The 12,655-nt window shown below is 34.3% G+C and overlaps 1 protein-coding gene across 1 annotated transcript in view; it reads left to right on the plus strand.

The window, feature by feature from the left end:
* RYR2 (ryanodine receptor 2) overlaps positions 1-12,655 on the plus strand; it is a gene marked incomplete at both ends in the record, with an annotated part of 627,990 nt that overhangs the window by 364,068 nt on the left and 251,267 nt on the right. Inside the window, 3 exon segments of the mRNA XM_084254295.1 lie at positions 1,034-1,138; positions 5,374-5,477; positions 10,059-10,142. Coding sequence (XP_084110421.1) covers positions 1,034-1,138; positions 5,374-5,477; positions 10,059-10,142 — 293 coding nt within the window.

Here is a 12,655-nt window from a genome sequence, read left to right on the forward strand (position 1 = left end):
CCATGAAAAACATTTTGTGTTTTTTATGAAGAGGTTGTTAAATTTCCTCTTTTAAATGGGAACATGAAATAATCCCTTCAACCCCCCCCATTTGGAAAACACTAAAACTATGGAGTTTTAACAGAGCATATTTAATGGGAGCACACATCTGTGCAATCAGATATTGGTAGACCCAAAGAGCCAGGTATTATCCTTTGGGTACTGAATTGCCTTCATTATGGCACTGTGGATATTGTCTAGGTTGATTTAAGTATTTGGGGGGGTGAAAGCAGAGACAATGATATAAAACACTTTACCTCAATAAACATAATTTGAAAGAAAAGGACCTCTGGGGTGATTTCTTTTTTTAAATAGTGAGCACTATTTACCCTGCATAGTTATATGGTTATCCTACATCTATTAGAGCTATATCATAACTATAATTATATAGTTATCCTATATCTGTTAAGACATCTTTCCTAACATGTTGTCCACATACTCCATTTTTTTATTCCTAAATTTTGTTCATAAATTAATTTGAAATCTAAGCTATTAAAAAAAAAGTCCCAACGGGCCTCCCTGGTGGCGCAGTGGTTGTGCGCTGGGTTACGAAGCTGCCTGCAGCCTCTGCAGCGCCCGTTCGATCCCTGGCTGCTCCCCGGCCACCAGAGGAGGGTCCCGCATGGGGCTCAGACCTCTCCTGCAGCCTGCTGCTCCCCTCAGCAGTGTGCTTCGGTCCTTCTGCTTGCTCTGCTCCCCTCTCTGACTATACCCAGTGCTTGTATAAATAAATAAAATAAAAATAAATAAATAAATAAATCTTTAAAAAAAAAGAAGTCCCAACATTTACCTTCTGGGTGTTTAGATCTCTAGTTATATAAGAATATGTGTGTAATATAACTATCAATCCATTATAATAGAAAGTCTAGAACTAGTATTATGATGACATATTAATGGTTTGAGACAGTTTTATTTAATTCAATTCACAGTGAGGACAATTAGCATTGTGTTTTGATGCATTGTTTCTGATGTGTCTTTTCGTTTTTTGTTTTAGATTGTGCTACCTCCTCACCTCGAGAGGATAAGAGAAAAACTGGCAGAGAATATCCATGAACTCTGGGTTATGAATAAAATAGAACTTGGCTGGCAGTATGGTCCGGTACATGTTTTGAAATTTATTCCCAGATTCTGTTAATACATCTTCCTGAGAACTTAACTTTTTCTCACTCATTCTGCTTTGCGGTGACATGTAACAATTATATTGATTTTTTCCCTCTACACATTAGTTTTTGGACCATTTTTCTTGACTAGAGGGAATGATATTATTGGCAGGTTCATTGAAGGATGGTTTAGTTACCTAGACAATTGAAAAATCATCAGTCTTTAGGCTGAAAGTTGTATTTTTAAATCAAGTTTAACATATACAGACAACACACATTGATTTCTAAGCCACTTAGAAAAAAATGATAATTGAAATTTCATGTGAAAACTGAAAATGGAAAGAAATAAGTCACTTTCCTTTTTCTCTTTGGTGTTTCCACTTCTTTTAGCCTCAATTGTGTGTAGCAGCACGAGTCCTGTGCCAGCATTTATAGTTGGCTTCACAAGTGAGAGAGAGGCTGAGGAACAATGATTGCATAAATTTCCTAATGATTAACTTCAAAGATTTATAAATAAAATTAATAAAATTTATATTACAAAAGTAAAAACAAAACAACTTTCTATATAATCCCAGTATATCACATACTGCTTCATAGTGGGAGTGTGGCAGTAGTTTCATTTCTATATTTCATTTCTATATTTTTATATCAGTTTGTATCCCTTAAGAAGAAAGTGGTAGCACTTTATATTTGACTGATTATGGAAATGAATATATTCATCCCAGTGTAATTAGTGCATTGAACTTTAAATATAGCACATTTAGTATTAGTGTTAGTGGTAATATCATATCATCTTCCATACTCTCTGAATGTTTAAATATTTAGAACCTTGCTTTTTCACATATACTCTCACAATATATTTGCTTACATTTCCATGACTGCACACTGATTTATGTGTTATTATTTCAGTTTTTCCAGTAGGGACATAGCTCATAGAGTTGCTCAATGCCTTGGCAGCAGTCACAGAGCTGGTAAACAGAGGTACTAGCACTGATCGCCAGGTTCTCTAGCTCTAGTCTGGCCCTGCTTTTCACTACAAATGGGATCTTTTCCACTAACTTAGTAATAGGCAATTTTCAAATAGGAAAATGCCTATTTTTGTGACTAGTCCCACAAAACTAGTGACTAGTTTTGTGCTGTTTTCATTGACTTTTGGAAATTGAAGAAATATATACATGCTAAATGAAAGATTTAACCATCAATTAAAGTCAGTGTTAACAGAGATACTATAAATGTCTACATAGGCAATTGCTAGAGAAATTAAAAATGAAATTCACCATAAGATTCAAATGAGGGCAATATTTGAATTGTGGACAACATTCACCACACATTTCAAGATGAAGGGAAGATGTTTGCAGGAAGATTCAAGGAAGGAAGAGTCAAGATTTTATATAAACAAACCCATATAAAAATAACAAAACCCGTGAACTGGGCTTATGCACAAGAAAAATGGTCTCTCCTACAAACTTATGAGATTACTTAAATGATTGTGCTCTGCAGTGAACTCATAGTTTTGTTTGCTTCTTTAAAAAACAAGGAAAATACAAAATTTCATTAAGATAATAATGAATAAATTCTGGTTAAATTCAGTTCAGGTCAATATTCTTAATACTCAGTAAAACTTCTTATTACTGCTTATGTTAAAATTGTCCTTCCAGATACTAACAGAGAACACAGTGCCTCATAGTCATCGTGCCATGGTCATCACATGTTATCCTCTATCTGTTATGAGGCTTATTAAAGCACTGTTGGGCTTTAGCACCGCGAGAATAGAGGTTAAACACTTGGCTGGCAGCTGTGACTCTAGCATCTAGCACATGTCTCTGTGTGAGGAGCATGTTCAAATATTTGCTGATGGAATGAAATAGTTGTTTTCTCAGGACCTATTCTAGGAAAGGTTAGCTTCAGGTATCCTATCAGAAGATCAAATTTGGGAGAGTGTCAAATGTGCCGTAAGATTCTGCAATGTGCTGGAGCAACTTAATCTGCTCAGTTGAAAAGTTTTTTTTTTGTTTGTTTGATTTTTTTTTTTTTTTTGCAAAGAACTTCTATTTTCCATTGAAGAACTTTGGGATATATTTCACAAGAACATCATTCAAGAGCTTTATTTTATGGCATAGCATCAGGCAGATTCATTCAGACATTTCTCTGTCTCTTTAACATTAATTTTTTGCCTACTATTAGCCTGGTTTTTGTTTAGTAACTAGAGTCTCAGAGCTGGAAAAAACTCTCAACATAAGTAAGTTTGCCTTTTAGGGGATTCCAATTTAGTTAAGTTGCAGAAATGAAAGCAACAATAAACTAAAAGCTGTTAATAGAATAAAGATGAAATATTTTGGTCTCTTTAGAGACTCTAAGAAGGCTTTCAGGAGGAGGTAAATAGTCAATTTAAGACATTTAGTAAAGTAACTAGCAATCAGGGAGCAGGAAAATATTATAGGCAGAGGTCTCAGCAGTGTCTGAGCAGGGAAGTGGAGATTTGCAATGACCTTTAGGTAGCTAGCCATTGCCAGGTATAAAAAAGAAGGTGCTAGCAGTATGAAGGAGTAGCAGTGGGGGTCTGGTGAGGTAAACAGGAAGCTTGTTACATGGGGATTTTCGCAGAATATGGTTTACTCTGTAGAGAGGGTAAAAAGCATTGAAGAATGTTTAGGAGGGAGGTTGCATGCTTAAATCTATGTGATGGAAAGAAGCTGTGCTGTTAGTGTGGAAGAACAGTGAGCTTGGAGAAAGGAATAGGGCCAGGGAGAGTGTTCATGTGGCCCAGATGAAAGCTATTGAGTCTCCCAACTGTGTGCGGGGCAGTGAACACTGAGTGACATGATTGTAGAAAATGTTACAGAGTTCGGGTATAGGTTATAGGCAAGAGAGGAAAGGAAATCTAGGTAGATTTATGGGTTTAGTTTGGACACTTGGGATGCTGATGTCAGTTATTCTGCTGTACAGAGTAGGGGGAAGTGGAACTTAGCATAAATGGCAACTAAATCATCAGCAGTTGGATATGTTCATTCTTCTTTATTTAGAACTTAGTGTTAAATTTGGTACCTCTACATTTCACTTTCACAATTACACATTCAAATAAGTATGTATAATATATGCTTTTGAGTAAATCCTTTGCTTATTTTCACCAGAAAGAAAAGAATACATATCTTAATTTTCGTTGACAGCTCCTGAGGACTTGAAAACCCTTGCTTGTGTTTGCATCCTTTTTATGTGGCATTTATAGATCCTGGTAATTATTCCCATGGAGTAATTTGTTCCATGACAGCAAATGGCTGTCACCTAGGTGCCACCAAGGCAGTAATTCCTGTGTAATTTAGGTCTTCAAGAAGATAACAAACCTAATTATTAATACAGAGATACAGAACATCTTTCTCATTAATTAATCCCTAAAATCTTGAATTTAGTTTAGTCTGATTGCTCATGTGCAGTTCCAAGGATTAATAAGAAAAATGCCAGTATTATACTGACTGATTTTGTTAAAGTAGTGGAATGATTACTGAGAGCAGGAAATAACTTACAGTGAGTGAAATGAACAGCTGGAACCAACTCAAAGAGTTGCTATTTGTGGTCATGGTGCTGTTTGATGTCACTAATCAGTTTCACTGTAAATTCATAAAAATACTACACATTTAAGAAGTTATGTTGCCACAACACCCTTCTTACCCAGATTTTATCTCAATTTACAAAACTGGTTAAATGCCTGCCACATGCCACATAGGTTGTGGGTGCTGGGAATATTTCAAAGAACAAAAGACACCAAAATCCATTTTTTCTTACATTCTGGTATAGGAAGTTAGACAATAACCCAATAAATAAGGATATAGTCTGTTAGCATGTGGTAATTGTTATAGAAGGAAAAAGACAAGAAAGAGTAAGTTGGTAACTTCAAAGATTGTAATATTAAAAGAGTAGGATAAAATCTCACTGAGAAAATAAGACTTAAGCACATGCTGCAAGGAGCTGATGGGGCCAGCATGTGGGTAATCAAAATAGAACAGGCATAGAAGCTGGAGTCTGGATAGGAAAATACAGGAAGCCAGGATAATGCCAGGTTTTACCACTGTCATTGAACATTAATGGTGCTTGTGAGATTACAGAGGAAGCTTTCTTGGGGTGAAGGTCTGGATTTTCATTCTTTGTTTTCCCCCTGCACTTTCCACCCCTCGATTGCATTACTGTTGCTCGAGTCTGCACTGAGACTATTACATGCCAGTTTCCTGTTCTGTTTCAGGTTAGAGATGACAATAAGAGACAACACCCATGCCTGGTGGAATTCTCCAAGCTGCCTGAGCAGGAACGCAATTACAATTTACAAATGTCCCTTGAAACTCTGAAGTAAGTTTCCTAACTTTATTCTAGGTTCCAGTCTGCCTTACCTGAAAGTAACAAGGAAATTGGGGAAAGGGAGAATTTTAACAGAGAAGTACATTGTTATACATCTGTGAGTTTATTTTAATTCTGGTTAGAACTTTTCATATAATGTTGGTGGATTGGTTGAATATTTGTTGGAAATTGAGTTTCCCCATGTTATTTTATGTCTTTATATTCCATATAAGTATTTCTCAAAGAGTATTCTACAGATGTTTATGGGAATTATGGGATATGAGGATTCTGTGAGTGGATACCGTGCTACTAAGAGTGTTGACCTTGGAAGGGTCATGGACCTGGTCACAAATTGTTACTGTCTTATGACAAGATAAGTAAAGATGATAAGGATAAGCATTTAGGTAATTTTTTTTAACAATGTGATGATCAATTTTATGTCTGTTGAATCTCATAATTTAAAAAACATAGGTTTTTATTTTTGATGTCTTCATTTTGAAATTATTAGAGGATTAATTTTCACTAATTTTTATTGTAACTTACCGGAGAATCAGACAATGATGGACTAGAACTAAAAGAAAATTGGTTCTCCACCATAATTGGAGCAGTGGTCCAATATTTGTAAGATGCTAAATTAAAGTGTTTCTATTTTTATTGATACACTTTTTGGAAATTTCATGTTACTGTGTACTGTGAATATCTAAAATGCGATGAATTTCATTTTTGATATTTCCCAAACTTATTTAACCATAGCAACCTTTTTTCAGAGAGTACTTTAGGTCCATATGTCTGAGGAACATGCTTTGAGAAAACCTATGGTAGAGTATTTACATATCATCTTGTAAAGGCAGACTTCCATTTCTATAACTTTGCTAATTGTTCTTGTGAAATCTGCCCCTTATCAATACAGATAAAAGAAGAAGATGGCATTAAAATAAAGGCAGACAAGATAATTTCAAATTTTAATGTAGAAAAATTAAAAAAATATTTTTATAAGGGTTAACTTTTGTTGCCTTGCTGTTCTTGATGGTATATAGAATGCGATTTGTTCATTTGTTAGGTCATTTATCCTAACACATACCTACTTTAGGTATGAAATAGTATTTTTTTGTTTTCATTTGTTTTGCATATACTAACAGTAAGAAATTATTTTCATTAAGACTATTTTACAAAGAACCCAGAACATAAAACTTAAACACTGTTTTAAATTCTATGATTTGGGTTCAGGTAAATGTCTTCAAAGATATGGTATTAATTATGGAAACAGACAAATGGGGCATGAAGTAATTTAGGTATTGCTGGTAACTTAAAAGGAAAAAGAGAATATGCAAATTAAGTAATTTGAGAGCTTGTTAAAGGAAAATGATTCAAAGTTTGCCTATAGTCAGGAATGCAAAATACATAACCATATCCTATATACTTCAAATCTAGGAACTACTATTTTCCTCTGTGGTCTTGATATGATGCCTGTATATTTAGCTTAGTATTTCACAGCAGCTTATAATTTGTCCATTTTTTTTTAAAGATTTATTTATTTTTATACAAGAACCAGGGTACAAGAACCAGGCCAGATGTGCGGGAGGGTGAGAGGATTCACCAGAGACTGAGTGGGGAGCAGAACAGGCAGACCGACCGAAATACACTGCTGAGGGGAGCAGCAGGCGAGACAGGAGAGGTCTGCTGCACAGTTGGGTATCTCTGGTTGGCTGGGATCGAACCCGTGCTGCAGAGACTGAGCACAGCTTCACAGTGCTGCGCTCAACCACATGTGCCACCAGGGAGGCCCTGCATTTGTCCATTTTTCACAATAAAATCTTTTATTGAAAGGTCATGGTCTTGGATAATTTACTTAAATTTGTAGTATATTCCTTATTACTTTAGTGATTGACAGCTAAGTCAGCTACTGCAAAGGGCAAATCCTAGGAAGAGCTCACAAAGGTTTCTTCAGATTTATAGTTAATATGTTGAGCCTTTGACTGCTGCATGTAATCTAATTGCATCTAATCTCAATTCCTAACAGCTACTAGTGGCTGATTAGACTGCATGGACCATGGTGCTATACTGATGGTGAATACTAATGACTTTTCACTAGCTAATTGTTTATGTTTTGTGGTTTTGGGATGATATGTTTTCACCTATTTCTTTTAAACAAAATTAGGGAGAAGAGAACCCTACTTTTAAAGAATCCATGCTATGTCCAATTCTAGCTTAGAGAAAACACAGTACCTTCTCTCTGCTTTTCCTTCATTCACTTGTTTAGTTGGTTGGCACCAGAGAAGAGTAGTTAAAAAACAGGGGCTTTGGAGTTGGATGTATTCAAGGACTTGTTCCTCCAAAAGGAATCTTAGATTTTCTAAACCTAAGATTTTCTTCCATTAGTAAAATGGGGATCAAAGTGCATTTATTTTTATGGAATTGTTCTGAGCACTAAATGATACAATTTTGATAAAGCTTTAGCACTGTATGTATGATGGAGGGAGTTCAATCTTTTAAAATATATTATGTGAAGGATCACCAATTTTATTCATTTAAATCCTGAAGAGTGCCAACTAAATAAGCAAAAGGTTATTACAGATTGCTCTTTATTTTGTGTTCTTGGGTAATTTACATGAACATGGATTTCTAATATCCTTCTTATTGATAGGAATGTAAAATGGTGCTGCCACTTTGGAAAATAGTTTGACAGTTTCTTAAAAACTTAAACATAAATTTACTATACAGTCTAGTGGTTCTACTCCTATATATTTATTCAAGGGAAATGAAAACATATATACATGCAAAGATTTATATATGAATGCTCACAGAAGCTTTCACAGAAAAGTTATACTAATTGCCTTAAACTGGAAATTGTAATAAGTATTCATCAACTGGTGAATAGATAAAATGTGATACAGTCATACAGTGGGACACTATTTAGTAATTAAAAGACCATAAACTGCTCATTCCCATGACAATGTGTATAAACTTTAAATACACTATGATAAGTTAAAGTGGCACAAAATATTCTATGTTGTATGAGCCTATTTATATGAAGTGTCCAAAAAAGGAAGTCTATAGAGATAGGAAGTAGATTATTGGTTGGTGGTTGGAGTAAAGACTGTCTATATACAGACATGAGGAAGCTGATGGGGTGATAGAAATATTCTAAAACTGCATTGTAATTATGGCCATATACCCCTATATACTTATTAAAGTAATATATTAACCTTTACAAATTGACATTTCCAACCTGAAAACTTCTAATTTTGCCTTTCTGAACTTATCATGTGAAATGAGACTTTCCTAGGCTAGAAAGTCCATTAAATGATTAAAAATACATATGAGAAATTTGTATATGATATAGGTAATATTTTAAATCAGTAAAACAAAAATTATGAACAACCGGGTATCCATCTTTGAAAACAGTTAAATCCCTACCTTAAACCATATAGCCTCTCTTTGCCCTGCCCCCTAGCCCTCAAAAAGCATAGACATTTTCCTTCAAATGACTTTATGAGTGAAAGATCTTTTCTTAAGTAGCATATAAAGCCTGACAGCATAAAGGAAAAGGTGGAAAATCTGGTTATATAAACCCATATTTAAAACTCTGCACAGAAAGAACACCATAATGAATGTAAAAAGACAACATCTAGAAAAATGTATTTGCAACTCTTATTTCAGACAATTGTAGAGCTTCTAAAATGCAACAAAGCCCAAATCTAATAGAAAAGGTAACAAAGAATATTTTGTCAGAAAAAAGGAAACACAGCTATCTCCTAAATAGATGAAAAAGGTGCTCAAATGTATTTATACTAAGAAAAAAGCAAATTATAAATACATTATAAATACAATATACCTTTTTAATTTACTAATTGACAGGTGTCAATCAATTTGATAACTGGGAAGCAGATAATGGGAATGTAAATTATTTCAAACTTGGTAGACTTTTGGCAATATTTGTCAAACTTTAAAATGTACTTTCCTCCTACCCAGTAATTATATGACTAGGAATTTGTTGTACCTTTGAAAGATATAGTACTTGTATTAAATATATGAAGTTATTCATTGCAACTTTATTTGTAATGACAAAAGACTGAGCAGAGAATTGGACAAAAACATTATGACTCATCCAGCAAGTTGTTGAGAAATGAAATAGCTTTATATGAAAAGACAGTTTGCCAAAGTTATATTGTCTGTCAAACTTATAAAGAAGATAACAAATTGCAGAGAACTATGTGTAGTATATACCTATATATAAGAGAAAAATCAGGGAATACACACGCACACATACACAGAGGAAAACATCTACTTTAGTATATGCGTAGAGTCTAGCAGATAATTAAGAATTCTTGGCAGCTGGTGCTACCTTTCTAGAAAGAAAGGACTATGGGGGGGGCTTACTTTTCCATATATACCGTTTTATATCTTTTAATTTTCGGTGTCTTACTCCTTCAAAAATAAATAATTTATGAATAAATATTTTCCTGTTGCTTTAAAGGCAAAAAGCATCTGCATGCAAGGTGGACTTTTAAACCTGATTCCAATCTATTATGCTGTTTTTTTCTAGACATAGGTGAAGAATTATTGAGGTTAATCTCTGGTTTTGTTTTCCAGGACTTTGCTAGCCTTAGGATGTCATGTGGGTATGTCAGATGAACATGCTGAAGAAAAGGTGAAAAAAATGAAGCTACCCAAGAAGTAAGTTTCCTGTCTAAGAAAATAGTAAATAGTCTGTGTAAGTAAATAGTCTGTGCAATGATTTAGTAAAATGATTCTTGATTGAGACCCAAATGTTTTGTTGATACTTAGTTATAAATTTCAGATTCAGTGTTATAAAACTTGCTATCTTAGGGGCTACATCAAGTTTATGATAAGATATCACATTGCACAGAGAGGAAACAGAGTTCAAAAAGTATTTGGGACTGTCTTGTAAACTTGTAAAATGCATCATGCATCATAACTTTTGTTGCTTTTACATAGAATGTGTTTTAGGGAAAATTATTTTATTTATATTTTATTTTATTTTAAAATGAAAACTGGGGCAGCTAATGGTATAATAGTGATTTTTGCCTTCCCTGCTACCACCTGTCTGTGCTCCTGTTTAACACATCAAAACCTCAGCTTTCTTATCTGCAAACGGGTATTACTTAGCACTTCCTTCATAAGGAAGTTTTAGGTATAAAATGACTAAGTGCTTAATAAATTGATATCTGTTTCATGTTATTAATTTTTCTTTATTTTAATTTAAGTCTTCAAGCCACTTTTCTGGGACCCATGCATTGTAAGTAGCAGTTCTGGGATGGTGAAAAATATCGTGGAGATGTAGCCGTCCCATAATTTCCACCACTCTCCCTAGATCTCAAATTAACCCAGATAATATAAAACCAAAATAGAAATAGTGTGCTGGCTATGCAAATTAAAATTCAAGCCAAGTTTCTTGTCCAACAAAATTTTTACTCAGAAGGTACTCAAAGTTTATTAAAACTACATTAATAACTTGTCCATTTTCAGTTTCTAATTTTTTTTTTCTTTTAAAAGATAAAATGACAATATTAATGTGATCTGGAATTCCATTCTTGTGTAATTTGCTACTTGTCTTGAATAAGAATTTTAGATCCCATTAGCCTACCATGCCACAATCTAAAGAGTAATTTTCATTTTGACTATTGGGTCTACAGAAACGACCTGTTTCCTTATATAAACCTTAGGTGTTTTCTTGGCATATATGCTAGGAGGCTGAGTCATCACTCATTAGTTTGCCACACCCCAAGGAGTGGGTGGCAAATAAAGTGCCTTGAGTTCATGTATCAGGTTGGACTTCTTGAGCCTAGCTTGCATATACCTGTTCTGGGGCAATTTGGGGCAGACCAGTACTGTTCTAGGCCAATCTTCTGTGTCCTTAGGTAGATACTACCAGAAACACAGACCATGTGGGAAGGACACTGGGTAGACTGCTTCTGAAATTCTGCACCCACATAAAGGACCCCTCCCCTCCAAAAAAAGGTCACAGGTGCTGCCAAGAACCGATTTTTTATAAGATTTTGCCAAGAATTTCAGACCATTTCTGTCCCTAGATGAGTAACTTCTACTTGTGCTAGTAGTATCCATAGATCAGGGAATTATAAGAACCTGCCCTGTCAGTGATTCAAAAGTGTCCCTCTATCCTGCCTTTTGTTGTTGTATTATATTTTCTGTAATCAAATCTTTAGAACGTTTATGCTCCTCACGACTGAAGGGCTTACTTACATCTTCCTTGGGGAACACCAAAAAATAGAAATAATTTGCTTACATTGCCTTATAAGGAGCTTACACAACCCAAATTGATGCCATCCTTTGAGATCTGCATCTCTGTTAACTGTTCACTCATTAATTGTCCAAGAACTGTGTGTCAGGTATATTTTTAAATATGGGCTGATTTTGGTGAACAAAACAAGTAAAACCAGGGATGTCATAGAGAGTGTATTTTACTAAGCGTGCCCTCAGAATAGAAAACTTTGAATGGTATACAGTATTTCTTGCTCTTATGTTCACTGCACCCCTATTCACTACAGCTATGTTATGGAAAAGTTTAAGTATCCAAGGACAGAGGAATAGATCAAAAAAATGTGATACATGTATATGTATACACATGTAATGGAATATTACTCAGCTATAAAAAGGATGAACTCTTGCCATGCAATAGCAACAACATGGATGAAATTGAAAAGGATAATGCTAAGTGAGATAAGTCAGATGGAGAAAGTCAAAGAAATTATCTCTAAACCTGCTCTTGAATGATAAAAGAATATCCAAGATCTTAAGGAATTATCTCAAATGATAATAGATGGGAAAACATAGTCTATTACAGAAAATGTGCATATCTTTAAAAACCAATAAATGTTCCTTGTTCAACTGAAAAAAAAGATAAAATGGTTACAAAACAAATAAAATGTTATTTTGTTACATTTAAATATTTACATTTGAAATGACACTTCTGTGTCAAATTTTAGTGGAGTGGAGATACTTTTCACTAGGAAGATGGATTAAGTAGGACATAGTCAAAAATTAAATTAATGAATTATAAACAGAATAATGAGCCTAAATATAATGTTGAGGGTGGATATAAACATAATCTACAATGTTATATAAAGCATAACATTATTTTTGGAGCATCAAAAATGAACAAAATAATATATATGATATATATATTCTTATTTGAAAACACTTTAAAA

The sequence above is a fragment of the Talpa europaea genome (assembly GCF_964194135.1).
Source record: "Talpa europaea genome assembly, chromosome: 14".
Lineage (NCBI taxonomy): Eukaryota > Metazoa > Chordata > Mammalia > Eulipotyphla > Talpidae > Talpa > Talpa europaea.